The sequence below is a fragment of the Myotis daubentonii genome, chromosome 12 (genome assembly GCF_963259705.1).
Source record: "Myotis daubentonii chromosome 12, mMyoDau2.1, whole genome shotgun sequence".
In the NCBI taxonomy this organism is placed as follows: Eukaryota; Metazoa; Chordata; class Mammalia; order Chiroptera; family Vespertilionidae; genus Myotis; species Myotis daubentonii.
This window is the reverse complement of record NC_081851.1, coordinates 19,702,844-19,720,690: the sequence shown is the minus strand read 5'-3', so window position 1 is coordinate 19,720,690 and position 17,847 is coordinate 19,702,844. Positions and strand designations below refer to the sequence as shown.

The 17,847-nt window shown below is 56.9% G+C and overlaps 1 protein-coding gene across 4 annotated transcripts; it reads left to right on the top strand.

Annotated features, from left to right (window-relative positions):
• The first annotated feature begins 1,287 nt into the window (after positions 1-1,287).
• Positions 1,288-17,656, top strand: CNNM3 (cyclin and CBS domain divalent metal cation transport mediator 3). 4 transcript variants are annotated; one of them, XM_059659060.1, is made up of 9 exons: positions 1,289-2,683; positions 9,253-9,396; positions 10,348-10,497; positions 10,913-11,082; positions 11,248-11,344; positions 11,712-11,845; positions 12,195-12,333; positions 14,833-14,929; positions 15,370-17,656. In XM_059659060.1, the coding sequence occupies exons 1-8, from the start codon at positions 1,330-1,332 to the stop codon at positions 14,880-14,882; spliced, it is 2,238 nt and encodes a 745-aa protein (XP_059515043.1). In that variant the 5' UTR covers positions 1,289-1,329; the 3' UTR covers positions 14,883-14,929; positions 15,370-17,656. The 4 variants fall into 4 exon arrangements, with proteins under 4 accessions (XP_059515044.1, XP_059515043.1, XP_059515045.1 ...); XM_059659059.1 differs by lacking the exon at positions 14,833-14,929 and having other exon boundaries at positions 1,290-2,683; XM_059659061.1 differs by lacking the exons at positions 9,253-9,396; positions 14,833-14,929 and having other exon boundaries at positions 1,288-2,683.
• The last annotated feature ends 191 nt before the right edge of the window (positions 17,657-17,847 follow it).

Here is a 17,847-nt window from a genome sequence, read left to right as displayed (position 1 = left end):
AGGAAGACCAGCTGGAGGAAGTGACATTTGCAGGCCAGAAGCAAGCAGGAATTAGCCAGTTAAGTCACAGTAGCTATGGGTTTAAAACTCAAATATTTGGATAAAACATGGAAATGTTTTGAACCAAGCGACCAGTAATGAAAATGGCCCAGGGAGGGTCAACGAGGGACCTGAAGCACAGTAGAAGCCTTTACTGTTAGCAGGAAAGCACTCTGTGAGCAGCTTTACCCTGTGCTGGATTCTTAAAAAAACAAAAACAAACTATAAATATAAGCTGTCTAATACATTCTTTTCATCCTTGCCTGAGAGATTATATATATATATATATATATATATATATATAGAGAGAGAGAGAGAGAGAGAGAGAGAGAGAGAGAGAGAGAAAAGAGGAAGGAGGAGAGAGAGAAACATCTACCGATTGCCTCCCGCAGTGCAGTCGGGAACTGAACCCACAACCTGGGTGTGCGCCCTGACGGGAATTGAACCGAAACCTTTGGTGTACAGGATGATGCTCCAACCAATGGAGCCGCTGGCTAGGGCTGTGCTGGACTTGTTGTCTTTGGATAGTGACAGTCAAATAACCATTTGTGTGATCCAAATAGCTCCAACTGTCTGTCCAAAGGTTTCCCAACAAAATGATTGATAGGTCCTTCCTCAGGGAGCCTAAGACCGAGGAAGAACTACCGGCGGGCTGACGGTCTCCGAATGTGCCTGGGTGGCGACCGGGGAGGGTGGCGCGATATTAGGCAGGTCGCGTTGGAACCCAACATCCGCCGAGTGATGCTTCGACTTTTCTCTGGAAAATAACATGAAGCAGCGGCGAGGGTCCCAGGGGGGTGATCTCCTGTGTTTCCCTCCTTTCCTGCAAGAGCTGTCTCCGTTCCCGGGACTAGCGCGGGGTCAGAAGCCATCATCAAGCATCTTCCCGACCTTAGCTTCACGGAGCCCAGCCTCGGGCTCCCCTTCACCCTCCCGGCCTCCAGTCGGCATTCCCAGGCCCTTTCCTCAGAAAGCGACAGGTCTCCCTACACCGAGACCCCCGCTTGCGGCCGCTCGCCAGCCGGGCACTTGTCAGAGCTCAGGCGGGCCTCCGGAGCCCGGACCCCGGCCTCCCGAGCACCGCGCCCCGCCCCCCTTCCCGGGGCCGCCAGCCCCGCCCCGCCCCGCCCCGCCCCGGCCCGCGCCACTTGTTTACGCCCTGGCGCAGCCTAGCCCGACCCTAGGCCCGCCCCCACGCGTCGCCCATTGGCGGGGGGAGTGCGAGGCCGGCGCCTATTGGCCGGCGGAGGCGGAGGTAGGCTGCGCAGGGCCCGGGACGGGCAGCGGGCGATGGCGGCAGCAGCAGCAGCGGCGGCGGGGCGGCTGGGCTGGCTGCTGGCCGCGCTCTGTCTGGGTCACGCCGCGGGGGAGGTGGCGCAGGGTCCACGGGTGCTGGGCATTTGCCTGGAGCAGGCCGGGTCCGCGGGAGCGGCGTGGGCGCGCGGAGGGGAGGTGCCGGCCGTGCCTGAGGCCACCTTCCGCTTGCGCCTCTTTGGCTCGGGCTTCGGGAACAGCTCCTGGTCCTGGGCGGCCCCCGAGGGTGCGGGCTGCCCCGAGGGCGGACCGGCCGCGGCGCCCGGGGAGGCGGCGGCGGTCCCGACAGGCGAGTGGCGCGCGCTGCTACGCCTGCGCGCCGAGGCCGAGCACCCACACTCGGCGCTGCTGGCTGTGCGCGGGGAGCCGGGCGGCGCGGCAACTGGGGAGACGGCGGCGGCGGCGGCGGCCCCCGCGGGCGAGTGGCATGCGTTGCTGCGCCTGCGCGCTGAGGCCGTGCGCGCGGAGCCCAGCGTCGCGGCCGCGTTCCAGGAGGCAGTGCCGCCCTGGGCGCTTGGCCTGGGGGCTGCGGGGCTGCTGGCGCTGGCAGCGCTGGCACGGGGCCTGCAGCTGAGCGCGCTGGTGTTGGCACCAGCTGAGGTGCAGGTGCTGCGCGAGAACGGGTCGGAGGCGGAGCGCGCGGCGGCGCGGGGTCTGGAGTCGGCGCGGCGTTGGGCCAGCTACGCCCTGAGCGCGCTGCTGCTGCTAGCCTGCCTGGCACAGGCGGCGCTGGCGGTGCTGCTGTATCGCGCGGCCGGCCAGCGCGCTGTGCCCGCCGTGCTGGGCAGTGCAGGGCTCGCGTTCCTGGTGGCCGAGGTGCTGCCCGCCGCCGTGAGCGGACGCTGGACGCTGGCGCTGGCCCCGCGCGCTCTGGCGCTCAGCCGCCTGGCCGTGTTGCTCACCCTGCCCGTGGCCTTGCCGGTGGGTCAGCTGCTGGAGCTGGCGGCGCGACCCGGGCGGCTGCGCGAGCGCGTGCTGGAGCTGGCACGAGGTGGCGGCGATCCCTACAGCGACCTCAGCAAGGGCGTGCTGCGCTACCGGACGGTGGAGGAGGTGCTCACGCCGCTGGAGGACTGCTTCATGCTGGACGCCAGCACCGTGCTGGACTTCGGCGTCCTGGCCAGCATCATGCAGAGCGGCCACACGCGCATCCCCGTGTACGAGGAGGAGCGCTCCAATATCGTGGACATGCTCTACCTCAAGGACTTGGCCTTCGTGGACCCCGAGGACTGCACGCCGCTCAGCACCATCACCCGCTTCTACAACCACCCGCTCCACTTTGTCTTCAACGACACCAAGCTGGACGCCGTGTTGGAGGAGTTCAAGCGAGGTAAGGTCTGGGAATCGCGGAGGGGACCTGAAGGCCTTCGGTCTTCCCTAGAAAGGGGTGAGGGGTCCCAGCCCTGTGGAGGGCAGTGGGACCTCTAAGTGCTCTTTTAAAGAAGATGATGGCCTTGCAGCTCTGAAATATCACTTAAAGACCATCGTTCAGAGGGTGACGGCGCTATAGAGAGCAAGCGCTATAGAGAGCAAACCGGGTCTTTTCCTGGGAGACCCCAATTCTGGGAGGTATGTCTACTAGATGCCAACCCCCAGCTCTTTGCCTCTCGAGGTCATTTTTATGGGTTTGGGGTTTGTAGCACAACCAAACTCTCGGATAGAAACTAAAAAATGTAGAAAAAACGTGTCTCCAGACACCTATTATTTGCCTTCATGTACGAGCACACCTCGGAGATATTGTGGGCTCGGTTCCAGACCACCGCAATAAAGCCAGTCTTAATGTTTTTGCTGGTGGAGGGTCTTGCCTTCCATTTGTCAGAAACGCAACATCTGTGAAGAGCAATGAGCCTGTACCGTGAAATTAGCCCTGCCAGTGATGTTTCCAGGCGGTGTTCAGGTCACTGAGGGGCTGCTGCCTTCCGATTACAGAAGAGGAGTGATTGACAAATCCCTTTCCGCAGGTGTGGATGGAATGTCCACTTTGATTTTGCCAGAAACCACTTCATGGATACTGATTTAGTCTCCCCGTCAGCTGTCTTTAGAAAACTTTCCCTTTCTTTTAGAAAACTCCCATAAGGTCTTTCAGGTTCTCCTGTAACTACACATTTTACTCTCTCTTTCACCTTGATGTATCTGAGCAGCTCTTAGGTTGCAGGTAAAAGCCAAAACCTACCCCCCAAGTGTGAAGGTGTGGGCTGCCCTGTAGTCCTTTCCAGGGCCAACGCGATGTGCTCCTTAGAGCGTGGCTGCTCCTCGCTGCCAGCCAAGCTTCTCAGACCTGAACTGCAGGGTGGGCACGGGGGACACCCCAGAATTCTGGGTCGGCTTGATCCTAAAGGCTGTGTAATGTGAGGCTGGGACGTGAGTAAAGCCCCCTGATCTTCGTGGCAGCTGTGAGGTGCTGGGAGCCCCTGACGGTGAAGGCAGGGGGACAGGGAGCAGGGATGCAGGGCTGTGTGGAACTGACCCTGCTGCTCCTGCGTTAGCACTGCCGTATGCCAGACAGTGCTGGGCGCTCCCGTGCGTCCTTGCCTTTCAGCCTTGCGGGAGGCCTGGGTGTTGCCTAGTTTGGCAGTTAATGTTACTGCTGTGCCTCCCGTTGGACCAGAGGCTTGATGGGTAGCTCCGACTGCTCTGCTAGAGAACCTCATGGGTGCTCCCAGCTGCCTTCCGAGAAAGTGGTCATTCAGCCCCTCTCGGGTGGGGAGCCCCCGGGTAGGGGCCAGACTTACCTCCTGGTGGTAAGTACCCCATCTGGGCCAGTGTAGTCTATGCGGTGGCCCTGGAGTCAGTTGGGAGGGTTTATTCCATCCTGCCCCTGCTGCCTCCCAGCTTGAGACGGTGGGGAGGCTGGACTTGACACAGGGTCGTGCTTGTGAGCAGAGCATCTCACCATGACTGGTGTGGAGACCGGCGGGGGCGGGGGGGGGGGGGGGCGGGCGGGTAGGGCAAGGGCACAGAGGAGAGAGGATGGCGGGCTGAATGGGGCCTGGGGAGGAGACCCAAGAGGGCATTTGGAGGTAGAATTGGGAAGGTTTTGTGGTTGTCAGGGGCTTTCCAGCAAGAGGGAGGAGCTGGGGATGAGACCTGGGTTGCAGGGAGGTGAGGGGCTGGGTGAGGAGTTTGTTCTGGACTTTGGAATTTGTGCAGTGGCCAGAGGCCAAGTCCTAGGGGACAGGTGACGTGAAATTGGAAGGACCTGAGTGGAGGTGAAGGTCTGATTCTGGGTGTAGAAGTGGTCCCTCAACCACAGGAGGGAGCAGAGAGCCTAACCCTGAGGGGCACAAGCATGTCCGGGGAGGGCAGCAGAGAGGCTGTTGAGGAGAGCCAGCAGCTTGGAACATCTGGAAGCCAGGGGAAGAGACCACTCACCAAGGGAAGGCGAGTGATGAGGAGAGGATCCAGCAAGCCATGGTGTGGGGTAACAGATGGAGTGAGTAGGGCATGAGAGAAGACAGGTTATGAAGAGCCTTCTGGGAGGTGTGGCTGGAGAGCAGTGGCTGGGAGGGAATGGCCGGGATTAAAGTGGGCGAGTCGGGTGGGTTTAGGTGTAGATGTTGGAAAGGGGCCAGGAGAGAGGGATGGCCACTGTGCCGGCCACTCCTGTGCTGGGTGGTGGCCCCAGAGCAGCTGTGGAGAGCCACGCCGGTTTCATGCAGCCTGATGCTGACCCGGTAGCTGCCTGCTGACAACTGCTGCTACTCCTGGAGGTGATGGAGGCTGAGTGAGCGCTTCCCTCCCCTGCCTTCCTCTTGTGGTGAGAGAGGGCCATTCTCAGGGCAGAATGACCACATCGTTTCTGTGAAATCCTGGAGCTTTCTCTGCTTCTTGTGCCAGGCAGTTCTTTGGTGGATGTCTTTACTTCTCCTCCTTAGAATCCTTTCTGGCCTAACCCCTGTGAGCACAGCATGTTGTAGCCTTGACGGTGCCTGAGGTGTTCGAGTTTGGTCCCCGTCCCGCCTCTGTCAGGTGTGTGAGGTGGCGGTGCCTCTGCATTCCCTCAAGCTGGAGTCTTCGGCACCTTGGCAGCTACCATTCCGGCCCCTGTTCCTGTCCTGCTTCCAGAGCCGTCTCTCTGGGACTTTATCGTCTCGGAGAGTCACCTTCCCCAGTGAGGAGGCTTCAGTCGGCACCGATTATTTTGTGCAAAGATCACCAGGAAGAGTGAGTGCTCTCGGCTGTATTTCCTTTAAAGCCATCAGTCCCGCTTCCGTGTCCACCCCGCTGAGACGATGCAGGGCATTCAGCCAGAGGAGGGGTCAGGGTGGGTACGTTTGTTAGTTTCTGCTTTAAAGGGTCCGAGTTCGGGTTCACTGTCAGAAGCCACAGCTCTGAAGAGTCAGACCTGCCATGGGGAATGTTAGTAATGTCCCTTCTCGCAGGATAGATTCACATAGTGACTTTAAAAGCAAAAGAGGGAAGGCAGAGAAGTCTAAACTCCAAATGCGTTTTTAAGAATATGCTAGAAGCTAGGCGTTCCAGAAGAGCCCTCAAGCATTCACATAACTTAGGAGCACGCTTGTGCCTGCTGACTAAACAACTAGCTAAGATTGAGCAGTGGAGCTTTCCCAGGGCTTTCTGGACCCCGCTGTGAGGTGCACCATCTGCCTCTTGCTGTGGCTCTGGCCCGGTGCCAGGGCCGATGCCAGGTTTGCAGCCAGCCAGCAGGGCCCGTATTTGCTGGGTATTTTATCCTCTCGGATGAAAAATAAACCCAATCCCTCCAGCTGCCCTTTCTCTGTGTCCTTCTACTGCTTCCTCACGGTGGCCTTCTGGTGGACCCCTTCAGAGTTGTCTTGAGAGGAAGTTACCTGGCCACTGTTGGAGGGGGTCTTCCATGTGGCAGGTCACTGAGAAACTTGTGCCCATTTCATAGACGTTTGAAGGCAAAGGAGAAGTCAGTCCATCCTGCAGGTAGCCAGCCAAAGCCAGTGGCTCCTGGGAGAAGGGAGCGCAGGTGGGTCTTCTGCGATCTCTGAGGCCCCCAGAGCCTGGGATCTGGTTTCAGAGCCCGAGAAGGCTGCTGCCAGAGTGGTGTGCCCTGATCTGGCCTGACATTGATGTCATGTGGCAGGGTCCCCTGGCCCTTCGAGAAATGGCGCCTGCCTTTGGTGTGAGCCATTCCCACCACAAATCCCAAGAGGCCGAAAGCAGCCCCCTTCAGTGCCGTCTCCTCAGGAACAAGCAGATTCTTCTCCGGGGTCCCCTGGCTTTTCCTCTGGGGGCGAGGCAATGTAATATAGTCATTTCCACCTTTAATTATTGAGCGTATGAGAGCGTCCTCGAGGTGAAAAGAAAACAATGGTTTCTTTTCTTTAGGAGGCCCGTGGGAGTCACCAAGGGGAGGGCTTTCTCAGATTCAGTGACAGCCAGTGGGGCGTGGTGGTGAAGAGAACGGACTCGGGAGCCCGCTGCTGGCGTTTGAATCCTGGTTTTGCTCTTGGATGGGTCATTGGACCTCCCTCAGCCTCATTTTCTCTGCGAACTATAAGTGGGGATAATAGTGCTGTCTGCCGCAGACAGGTGTCGGAGGACTTGGTAAGTTAGTGAGTAAAGCCCTTGGTGTCCAGCACAGGGTGAGCATTGAATCCTGCTGCTTAACCCACTGCAGTCGGGCTGTGCTCACAATTGATGGCATCTGAGGTTTGATGAGCTACAGCAAGTGTTATCTTTTTATTCTTTTACAGCCTCATTCCTTTCTTGATCATCCTGCTAGTGGTTCTAATTATAATACAGTAACTAGAGGCCCGGTGCATGAAATTCATTCACGGGTCAGGTCCCTAGGCCTGGCCGGCGATCAGGGCCTTCTGGCTGCTGGCCAGGGCCTTCCTTCATTTTGCGCCACCCCCTGGTGGTCAGTGCACGTCATAGTGAGCAGTCGAACTCCTGGTCTCCTGGTCAGACTCCGTAGGGGACACTTTGCATATTAGCCTTTTAGATAGATAGATAGATAGATAGATAGATAGATAGATAGATAGATAGATATAGATAGATAGATAGATATAGATAGATAGATAGCTTTTGCTTGAATCTTCACATTTGCATTCCATCCAGCTTTGGGGCAGAGGTCCAGACCCAGCGGTTGGGGGTTGGGGGGCATGGATGCTGCAGGAATGGGGCGCGCATGCCTAATAGAGATCCACAGAGCATGTTTCTAAACTCAACACATAGAATTGTGATTAAACCCGAGGTATAGAAAGGATGATTCACACAAAGAAGGGAACTTGACTTCTTGCTTTACCAAAAGGTTCTTGAAGCAAGTACCCTCTTTACATGCAAGCCCAGGCCAGCTTTCCCCCCAGGCCAGCCGTTTTCACTAGGAACAGAGAAAGGCGTGGTGGAGATCAGTCTGCTCTGGGCCCAGGACCTGCACAGCCCAGTTGCCACCACCCATGTGTGGCTCCTGAACTCTGGAGAGGTAACTAGTCTGAACTGAGATGTGCTATAAATGCAGACAGACACACAGCAGACTTCAAAGACTCGCACAAAAAAGTAAAACATCTATTAATGTATATTGATTGCATGTCAAAGTGGCATTTTAGCTGTATTGGCTTAAAACAATAGAGTATCAGTTTATTTCACCAGAGTCTTTTTTTTTTTTAATGTAGCTACTCAAAAATTTGAAATTCCATGTGTGGCTGGCATTGTTTTCTCTGGTGCATGTATATGTGTACAGTTTTATGGATGAAGAGCACTTAGCCAAGGCCGACTGAGCTCCTGACGTTTTCCCAACACGCCCGACACCCGGAAAGTGTGGGATTTTTTTCAAGTTTACATTTCCTTATTAAACAAATAGGCAGGTAACAGAAAGAAGAGGAAGGGGAAGTTCCCACACAGATCCCCTGGATAACGTCATAGACCTTGGCTTCTGGAAAGAAGGGCAGCTTTCAGAACTGGGAATCGTCCCGAGGAGGGTCAGACTGGAGGTCCTCTCTCGACTCCACTTAGCCGTCCTGGGGAGCCTGCCTTTCTGGAGTTGGTGCCTTGTGTCCGCAGTTTATCTGATGCATTCATGGCGAAGCCACATTGACAGCATGGGCTGCACAGACCTGGGGCTGACTCCAGCTTGGGGGGCCTTGTGCCGGGGAATGCAGTGTCTGGGGTTCGGGTTCCTCCCATGTGAGGTGAGGCCAGTCCTCATGAGCATGTTGAGAATCTTCAGTAAGAACCCAGCTCTAGCTGGTTGGGCTCAGTGGATAGACCACTGGCCTGTGGACTTAAGGGTCCCGGGTTCGATTCCTATCAAGGACACATGCTGGGGTTGTATGCTGGGGTCTTTCTCAGCATCTGCTAGGGTTCAAGAAATCTGGAAAAGGGGCTGTGCATACATTAAGAAAGAGGCTAGAGAAGAAATATGAATTTGGAAGGCATTTTGGGGGGAGCCAGAGGAGGCTTAGTTCTAGTAACTAAGTTCCCCAAATCTCCGGACCCAGGGCTTTTTATTCCCACATTTTGCCCTATAGCAAAGCAGATATACATATCAAAGGTAAGGTTTGGTAAACAGTAAAAGATTATCAGGTTGGGGGAACTGCCTACCACTGTTCAGCAGCAGGTAATAACATGCAGATTTTCAGCGCTGAAGCCCCAAGGTTCATCAACCTTTTGATGAACTTGCATTTATGACCTGCTGGAATTAGCCTCTAGCAGTTGTAGGCTTGATTCCCCAGTAGGGGGCATGCAGGAGGCAGCCAATAGATGATTCTGTCTCCTCATTGATGTTTCTATCTCTCTCTCCCCACCTTCCTCTCTGAAATCAATAAGAATATATTAAAAAACACACACCAAAAACCCAGAAAAGTCACACCCAGTGCTTGGTGGGTCTTAGGGACACAAACATCAACATCTGTCCTGCGGGCTTATGCAGGGGGAGCCCTGTCACAGGCACGTCCCCTCCTCCAGGGAAGTCCCACCTGGCCATCGTGCAGAAGGTGAACAACGAGGGGGAAGGGGACCCCTTCTACGAGGTCCTGGGCCTGGTCACCCTGGAGGACGTCATTGAGGAGATCATCAAGTCCGAGATCCTGGACGAGTCCGAGGACTACCGTGAGTCTCGCCTCCTGGCAGCTTTTCGGCTCAGCCGGCCTGGGGCTCCCTGAGGTGTGTGCTTCAGTTCCAGGGCATGCCGAGCTGTTCCCCCGTTCGTCCCCTGCGTGGACCAGTGTTGCCCCTCACAGGGGAGCCCCCTTCTGGGGGGGCAGAGCCATGGCGCCCCGTCCACCATGGCCTTGCAGCTCCAGCGCTTGCTGGGGCGCCGCTTGTTTCTTCCGTCTGAGGGGCCTCTGTCCTTATGGGCGTTTCCAAGCCGCTCTCCTCCTCACTCCTTTTGCTTCTCCTGTGGTTTGTACAGTGTCTCCTCAAACTTGTCCTTTACTAAGAGGGTCTTCCCAGAACGTGTCCCTGGGGCCCGTGGCTGTGTCTTAGGAGCATCTGCCTCTTAGGATGGTGACAGGTCTGCAGGATGGACATAGGGCCCTTGCTCAGTGGCTGGGGCCTCCCATGGCACTTGGGACACAGGCCACCCGCCTGTGTGTGCTGTCAGGAGAACTGCTTTGCCCGTGATGCGTCCCACCCTGCAGCATCTTTAGTTTCATTCCTTGGGCTGCTCCAGGCTCAGAGCTACTAGTGAGCTGCCACCGGCTGGCACCAGGGGTCCTCCAATGCCTGCTTTCCGGCGAGTGGTCTTCTAATGACCATACGTGCCTGCCACTTTGCTTCTGTCAGTCTTGTCAGCATTATCTTCTCCCGCCTCCCAGGAGAGGTACTTTCTCGGGGTGTGGCTGCATGTAGGCCTCTAGCTGTCTGTCCTTGAGCACCAGGATTACTGTGTGGTGGGAATGACAACCGGGCACCATCCAAGGGTGTGTCCTGGGGGCTCCGAGGTGTCTCCCAGGAGCCCCCTGGCTTGTGGAGGGGTGCAGGCAACATGCCCCTTGGTTTAGTCACGTTGGTGGGAGGGCTGCGGGTGCCTAAGCTGCCTTCTGCTCGCCATCCCAGGAGACACCACGGTGAGGAAGAAGCCCGCTGCTCTCAGTGTCCCTCTCAGGCGGAAAGAGGAATTCTCCTTGTTCAAGGTGTCTGACAATGAGTATAAAGTGAAAATCTCGCCTCAGCTGCTCTTGGCCACCCAGCGCTTCCTTTCTCGAGGTGAGGATGAAGGGTGGTTCTCGTCCCCACTCTCGCTTACCAGTCCTGGGTGTCAGGAGATCCTGGGGCAGCCCCTGCCTCCCCATCCCAGTAAGGAGGAGAGTGTCCAGGAGCACCTCTGTGCTCCTCCTGGCTGTCCTGGCAGCAGAGACACCCTGCTGGACACTCTCAGGTCACCCAAGGGGACTGCTCTGCTCCACCCAACATCCAAAAGCAGGGCCAGGCTGCCGCCACCTGGGCGAGCCTCCACCAGGAAGCCTTGCGGTGGTGTGTGTGGCTGCCACGTCCTCTTGTGTTGGGGAGGGGACTCGGCTCGAGGGCCAGCCAGGAGATTCCAGGTGGGCAGCAGGCGTTGGTGTGGTTGCGCTGGCCGCCTAGGGCCCAGTGGACACTCTCTTCTCTCTGCCGCGGGCAGAGGTGGATGTGTTCAGCCCATTGCGAATCTCCGAGAAGGTCCTGTTGCACCTGCTGAGGCACCCCAGCGTCAACCAGGAGGTGAGGTTTGACCAGAGCGACCGCCTGGCTGCACACCATTACCTGTACCAGCGCAGCCAGCCGGTGGATTACTTCATCCTCATCCTGCAGGTAACAGGAGCCCGGCCAGGCCCCCACCTGGTCGGAAAGCAGGGAAGGGTCTGAGAGAGGGAGGCACATCTAGGTACACCCCTGGTAATCAGAGTGGGTGCTTTCTGCTGCGCTTCCTTCCGGCAGGAAGCGTAACGTGTGCGCATGTTTCTCTCCACCTCCCAGGGCAGGGTTGAGGTGGAGATCGGGAAGGAGGGCCTGAAGTTCGAGAACGGGGCGTTCACCTACTATGGCTTGTCTGCCCTGACAGCCCCATCCTCGGGTGAGCTGCAGCCCCACCCCCGGGTGCAGACTGGGCTGGCGAGGCTCTCCCTCTGCTGTGGCTGGGTCCCTAGGACCAGGATTCTGCCCTTTTCTCCCTCCAGCGCTCGGCCCCTACGGGGTTGTCTGCTTCAGGACCTGCTGGACTTTCTCCTCTCGGGGTCGTGCGGGAAGGGGCAGTGTTTTTTCAGGGCTCGTCTTGGCTGCCCCTCCCATCCCTGTGACACCTTTCCCTGGAGGAAGCTGTTTGCCATAGTCCCTCCCGGTGTGACTGTGGGGTGGCTCTGGAGGCTGTGCAGTTGTCCCCACCACGGTGGGCTGCCCAGCTCCCAGCAGGGCTTCCCGTGACTGCTTGTTCCTCTCCCTAGTTCACCAGTCCCCAGTGTCCTCGCTCCAGTCCCTCTGCCATGACCCGCAGCCCGAGCCAGCTGACGGCACCCGCCTCTCCGCGTATTGTCCTGACTACACCGTGAGGGCCCTCTCCGACCTGCAGTTCATCAAGGTTTGGACTGCTCATTGGTTCTGGCCTCTAACCAGCTTTGTGTCCCCAAAGGTTAGACCACCTGGTCACCAGTTTGTGTGATTGAGAGTAAATTCCTAGGAAGTTGGTCTGAGATGTCCCAGAGCAAACCTTGAACTGGCTCTGCCTCCTCTGACTGCTGCTGCTCTGGCCGAGGCACCCGTTTCCTTCTGCTCTTGAAGACACGGTGCTTGATTGCCCTTAGCCTGTGGTTCTTCCTTTCTCCTCACCCTGCCCAGTGTGACTCTCCCACCTGGTTCAGGGCTTGTGGGCAGGAGGGGGTGGTATGAGCAGGCGCTTCACCTGCTCCGTCATGCGTTCCGTCCTCCAGGTCACGCGGCTGCAGTACCTCAATGCACTCCTGGCCAGCCGGGCCCAGAACCTCCCGCCGTCCCCTGAGAGCTTGGACCTCCAGGTCATCCCAGGCAGCCAGACCCGGCTCCTCGGTGACAGGACGGCCGCAGCAGCAGGTGAGCCCGGAGGCCACATTCTGCGCGTCGACCCAGAAGGCACGTGCCCTTCTGGGCCTTGCTGCTGGCGCGCACACACACCGGCTCTCTGCCCTGCGTTCTTCTCTCTTCCTCCCCTTTCTCCCCGGCCTCTCTTCTTGCTGTTTTTAATAGCTTGGATGACCCCGAGCTCTGTAGACCAGCACGCACTTGAGTATATGAAGTCAGCATTTCCTCTTGAGAGCCTGTTAGGGGGTTGACTTGGGATAGTTGTCGAGTGGGAATAAGATCACGTTCAGATGTGGTCATTTAGGACTAGGGTGAGGTCACCCGGAGAGAGGCTTTGGGTACTGGTGGGCCTGGCTCCGAAGGCGGGTGGCTGGTGCGCACATCCAGCTAGAAGGGCCCCGCTCACATCTGCCCTGGGCTCCTCTGCGCAAGAAGCTTGTGTTGGAGGCACAGCTTTGTGATGTGAGATGGCAGGCGCCACCCTCCCCAGGTGAGGAGGGCGGGTGCAGAGGAGCCGGGGGAGAGGGGCTGTGGGAGGAGTGGCAGTATCTGGGAACCTTGCCCTTGTTAATCAAGAAGGTTCCTTTACTCTGAGCTCCTCCTGGGTTGGGGTCAGAGACGCTCCGGGGCGTGGCCTCCCTGGAGAAGTGCCCGGCTTCCCAAGGCTGCGGGCGGAAATGCCGGCCTCGCCCCGCAGTGGGGAGCCTGAGCTCCACACTTCACTGGTCCTGATTCGTCTGAGACCCCGTCCCTGCGGTTGGAGACGGGTAGTGACGCTCATCTTCCAGATGAGCATCGGAGGCTTGGAGCCTGTGGTGCCTCACAGCGAACAGCTCCGCCTGCTCAGACCGTGCTCTGATACAAAGACACTTTCTGAGCCGTGAGGCGCAGGCGCAAGGGATAGCAAACCCACGCTGGGCCGGGTTGCTGGCTTGGCCAGTGCCCCCCCCCCCCCCGCCCCGGGGTGTTGGAAAAGGGCCTTGGGTGGGGTGCGCTGCTTCAGTCCAGCGTGTGGGCTGCCCAGGGCCCCTCCCAGGTGAACACCCACGCCACCTCGGGGGCTGGGGAGCTCCTGGGACGGCCTTTGATTTTGTGACATCCCCTTGTTTACACTGTCCTACTAGACTTGGGTCTCAGAACAAGTTTTTTATGGGCCGTGGGTTTTGGTTTTCTCGTGTGGGAGCCTTTCCTGGCCCCATCTGCTACGCAGACCGTGTGTGTCGTGTTCAGAGTATAGACTTAAGTCTAAGAAGAATGGTTTTCTCTTCATTTCATCTTTTGCTGGATTTCCAGAGGTTTTTTAAGTCCTTTTCTGGCTTTTGCTGCTCGTAGTCAATCCCCTCAGGGAGTAACTTACGGTGAGCCTATGCGTCATGTCCCCTTTGTATCGGACACCGTCCTGCTCTGTAGTCATATTGGGGGCCGTGTCCTCCTGAATGCGCTGACATCGCCCCCATGAGGCGCACCCACTGTCCTTCTGCTCCTGGCCTTGGCTCTCTGGCGTCTTGCTGCGGCCTCTGCTACCCTGGAGGGCTGACTGTCACTGTCACTCCACGCATGGAGGTGTCACGTGCACTGCTTTAGGAGTGCGGTCAGAACCACGCCCAGAGAGCACGCTCAGAAGCACGGTGATTTTTGACTACCTGTATAGCAGGGTCAGTAAAGTGGACAGAGGGTTGGATCTGCCCTTTGCCTGTTCTTGTAAATAAAGTTGTGTTGTTTTTTAAATATGTTTTTAGTGATTTTTGAGAGGGAGGGAAAGAGAGAAAGAAACATCGATTGGTTGCCTCCGCACACCCCCGACATCCCAGGCATGTACCCTGACCAGGAATCGAACTGGCAACCTTTTGGTGCATGGGACGATGCTCAACTAACTGAGCCACACTGGCCAGGGCATATATGAAGTTTTATTGGGACCCACCTGTTCACAGATTGTATGTGGCAGCCTTTGAGCTACAATAGTGGAGTCAAATTGTCACAGAGGCCATGTGACCTGCAAAACCTGAAAGTACTGGCCTTTTTAAAAATATATATATTTTAATTGATTTCAGAGAGGAAGGGAGAGGGACAGAGAGAAAAACATAAGTGATAAGAGAGAATCATTGATTGGCTGCCTCCTGCACGCCCCCTTCTGGGGATCGAGCCCGCAACCCAGGCATGTGCCCTTGACCGTAATCGAACCCAAGACCCTTCAGTCCGCAGGCTGACGCTCTATCCACTGAGCTAGACTGGTTAGGGCAGAACTAACCTTTTACAGAAATAGTTTTCTGACCCCTGACCTGCATTTCACAGTACCTCCTCCACATTCAGCATTCACAGAACTGGACTTTCAAGGGAAAGTTCACTGAAGACTCCGTGTTCCCTGACCCTCTGTTCCAAGCAGCCGGACGCAGAGCGCATGCCTCTGCCTGGGCTCCTGCCCAGCAAGTGCCCGTCTCCTCGGTGCTGCGGGCGGAGGCTCTGCGGGTTCGGCTCCATAGCTTCTCCTCTCTTTCTCTCTGCTCTCTCCAGCCTGCCCCGCACACCTTTCCCTCTTTGGCACATTTGGAAACTGCAGTTGATAATTGACTGGATTAGTGAGCGTTTTTTGTTTTAAGAAAACACCAAGGTAAATACCTGCCCTTTCCCCTGGCTTGGCTCTCCTTCCCCAGCTCTGCTGGGAGGCGCCCTGAACCCGCTTCCCCGGCCGGGGGCATTTCTCCATGGTGCGCGGGCCCTCCCTGTCCCTTCTGCTGCTTTTCATTTCATTTCTCTGGAGACAGGAGGACTCATGGCCCCCCGCCCCGCCGTGGGAACTAAAGCTCCCTTCCAGGGCAGGCTCGGCCTCCTGTGGCCGGAACCCAGCCCCTGCTTTGCTGTCTCAGTGATGACCGTGTCCTCTAAGTGGTGTCTGTGAGGCCATCAGGCCGACCGTTTTCCTAGCTAGTCACTCCCAGGCCTGCCTCGACACCCCTGAGGCGCCTCTGCCTGCCCTGCCCCTTCCTGTCCCCCAGAGGATCGTCATGCTTTCCGTCCTGGTAGTAATTCTCCTTTTCCTCTCTCCTCTAGGGTCCAACCACGGTGGGCCCGGCCTCCCAGCGGAGGAGAGCCCTGGGCGGAACCCAGGAGTGTAACTGCTTGCCAGGCAGCCCAGGCCTGGGAGCCGGCAAGCACGTGGGGAAGCAGAGAGCCCAGCCGCCCTCACCCCCTCGGCCACGTTTTAGAGGCCTTCTAGGCGCAGGGCCGGAGCCCCTGCAGGCTGCCTCCTCTAGAAATGGGGTCGGCGGCACAGCCCTCCAGGCCTGCTTCCGACGGGATGGAAGGAAGGACACCGTGTCTCCGTGGCCGGGCCCAGCCTCCTCCGTGACGGCCACGCCACGTTGTGAGTGCACGATCGCGGCCTTCCTGTGCCCGCGGCCTGTACCCCCTTTGCTTCTCTGCCAACCGGCTGCTGCTGGCAGCACTTTCTGAGCAACAAGAGCACCAGTGTCGGCTGGGGGTGCAAACCCATGGCCTTGTCATGGCGAACTTGGCGGCTTCCCGACAGTGCCACGTCTCGGCGCGCCCCAGCCTGTCCTTTGTGCCAAGCCTGGAAGCACAGTTCCTCACAAGTCGGTGCCACTAGGCCGCCCCTCCCATGGAGGTGGCTGGCTGACCCGGCAGGGCCCCGAGCAAGTCGCTGGCCCCGCGGCAGGACGGCGGGGCCTGCGCCTCCCGCCACTCGTCTGCCTGGGGGGCGGAGAGCCCGGCCACGGAGCAGCTGCCAGCCATCCTCACCCCCCCAGGCCACGTTCTGTGTTTTAACGAGAGGTCATGTGTGAGAGGAAGGGCTCTTCTGCTGCGCCCCATCCTTTCTTCATGGTCAGATCCCAGGAAGAGGAACCAACTACTAGACCGATTTCACGCCTTCCTCCCGGGCTTCCGGCGGGCAGGCGGGCTGTGGGGCTGTGAGTGCGGGGAGAGCCGTGAGGGAGGGAGGGTAGGATAAGGGCCAGGTGGGTCCCCGCCACCTTTCTTTTAAAAAAACACGAGATTTCTGTCTCTGAAACATTTCAAGCTTTTGCCTGTTTCCTGTCCCTCGCTATGGGTTCTAGAGAATCGGGAGCAACAAGATTCTCTCTTGGTTGTTTGTCTTTTTCTTCCTGTTTATTTACCGTCCACGGTTCAGCCGCGCAGAAGCGGGCAGCACAGGGACCTAGGACCTTAGAGCGGGAGGGAACGGAGGGTTTCTGGAACCTTTCTCAGAGGAATCTGGGTCCTTATCTGGGATCAGCAGGAATGAAGGTCAGAGGGTGGCCTGCTTGCTGAGAGGCTGTTCTCCAGGAATTCACCCCAAGAGCAGAGTCCGGGGTGGGAAACGGCCGGTCAGGTCGTTATTCTGTGTCTGTAATGCCGACGGGGTGCCTGGGGGTGAGCTTGCTGGTATCAGTCTGCCTGTGCAAGTTGCAGAACCTGCTGACGACATTGAGGACTTGACTGTACTTTACAGTCACCTCTCTCCAGAACAGGGTTCCCCACCTGGGCTGCAGTTAGAATCACCCGGCAAATTAAACATACCGAGGCTGTAATGGGGCTGACGTCAGGATTTTAGTTTTGAAATAACTTTAGATTCACAGGAGAGGTCCATGTGCCCTTCATCTGGCTTCCCCTAATGTTAACATCTTACATCACCTCAGTACCTTTATCAAAACTAAAAGTTAACACTGGTACAAAAATAACTAAATGACACTTTATAATGTGGATTTTATCAGTTGTTCTAATGTCCTTTCTCAGTTGCAGGATCCATTCCAGGGTACCAATTTAGAGCTATTACTTTTTTTTCTACCTATTTGTTTTGAAATTACAGATTCATAGGAAGTTGCAAAGATAGAGGTACCCTTCACCTTGCTTTCCTCCATGGTTACATCTTAGTTATAATACAGTATCTAACCAGGAATGGACACTGGGCAGTGAGGATGGTTTGTTATATATCATCTCATGTGTAGCTTTGTGTGACTGCCGCTACAGTCTGCACACAACTGTCCCATTACCATCAGCATCTCCCTCTAACTACCCTTTTAGAGCCACACCCCCCGCCCCCAGCCGCCATCCCTAATCCCTGGCAACCCCTGATCTGTTTGTCATCTCCAGTTTTGTCATTTCAAGAATGTATAAATGGTGTTGAAAAATCTGTAACCGTTTGGGATTGGGCTTTCTCAGCATATACTCCGATATTCATGCAGGTGGTTGCGGGGCCCACGGTTCGTCCCCTCGGGTGGTTGCGTGGTTTCCGTGGTGTGCTCGTTCTAGTTACGGACATGGGGGTGGTTTCCAGTTTTTGGCTATCCCGAATAAAGCTGCTATAACATTCATCACAGGTTTTTGTGTAAATGTTGGTTTCTTCCCCTGAGATAAATGTCCAGTAGTACAATCACTCGATTACATGGTCATTGCATGTTTTGTTTTTAAAAATTGACAAACTTCCGGAGTGGCTTCGCCATTTTACATCTCCACCCGCAACGTGTGTGACCCAGTTTCTCCGAATCCTTGCCAGCGTGTCGTATTGAC

Bases quoted from the DNA above. Each gene is read 5' to 3' on its own strand.
- CNNM3 (XM_059659059.1), top strand. From the start codon at position 1,330: ATGGCGGCAGCAGCAGCAGCGGCGGCGGGGCGGCTGGGCTGGCTGCTG. The intron at 11,083-11,247 runs GTAACAGGAGCC...TCCACCTCCCAG, and splicing joins ACTTCATCCTCATCCTGCAG to GGCAGGGTTGAGGTGGAGAT. The intron at 11,846-12,194 runs GTTTGGACTGCT...TCCGTCCTCCAG, and splicing joins CCGACCTGCAGTTCATCAAG to GTCACGCGGCTGCAGTACCT.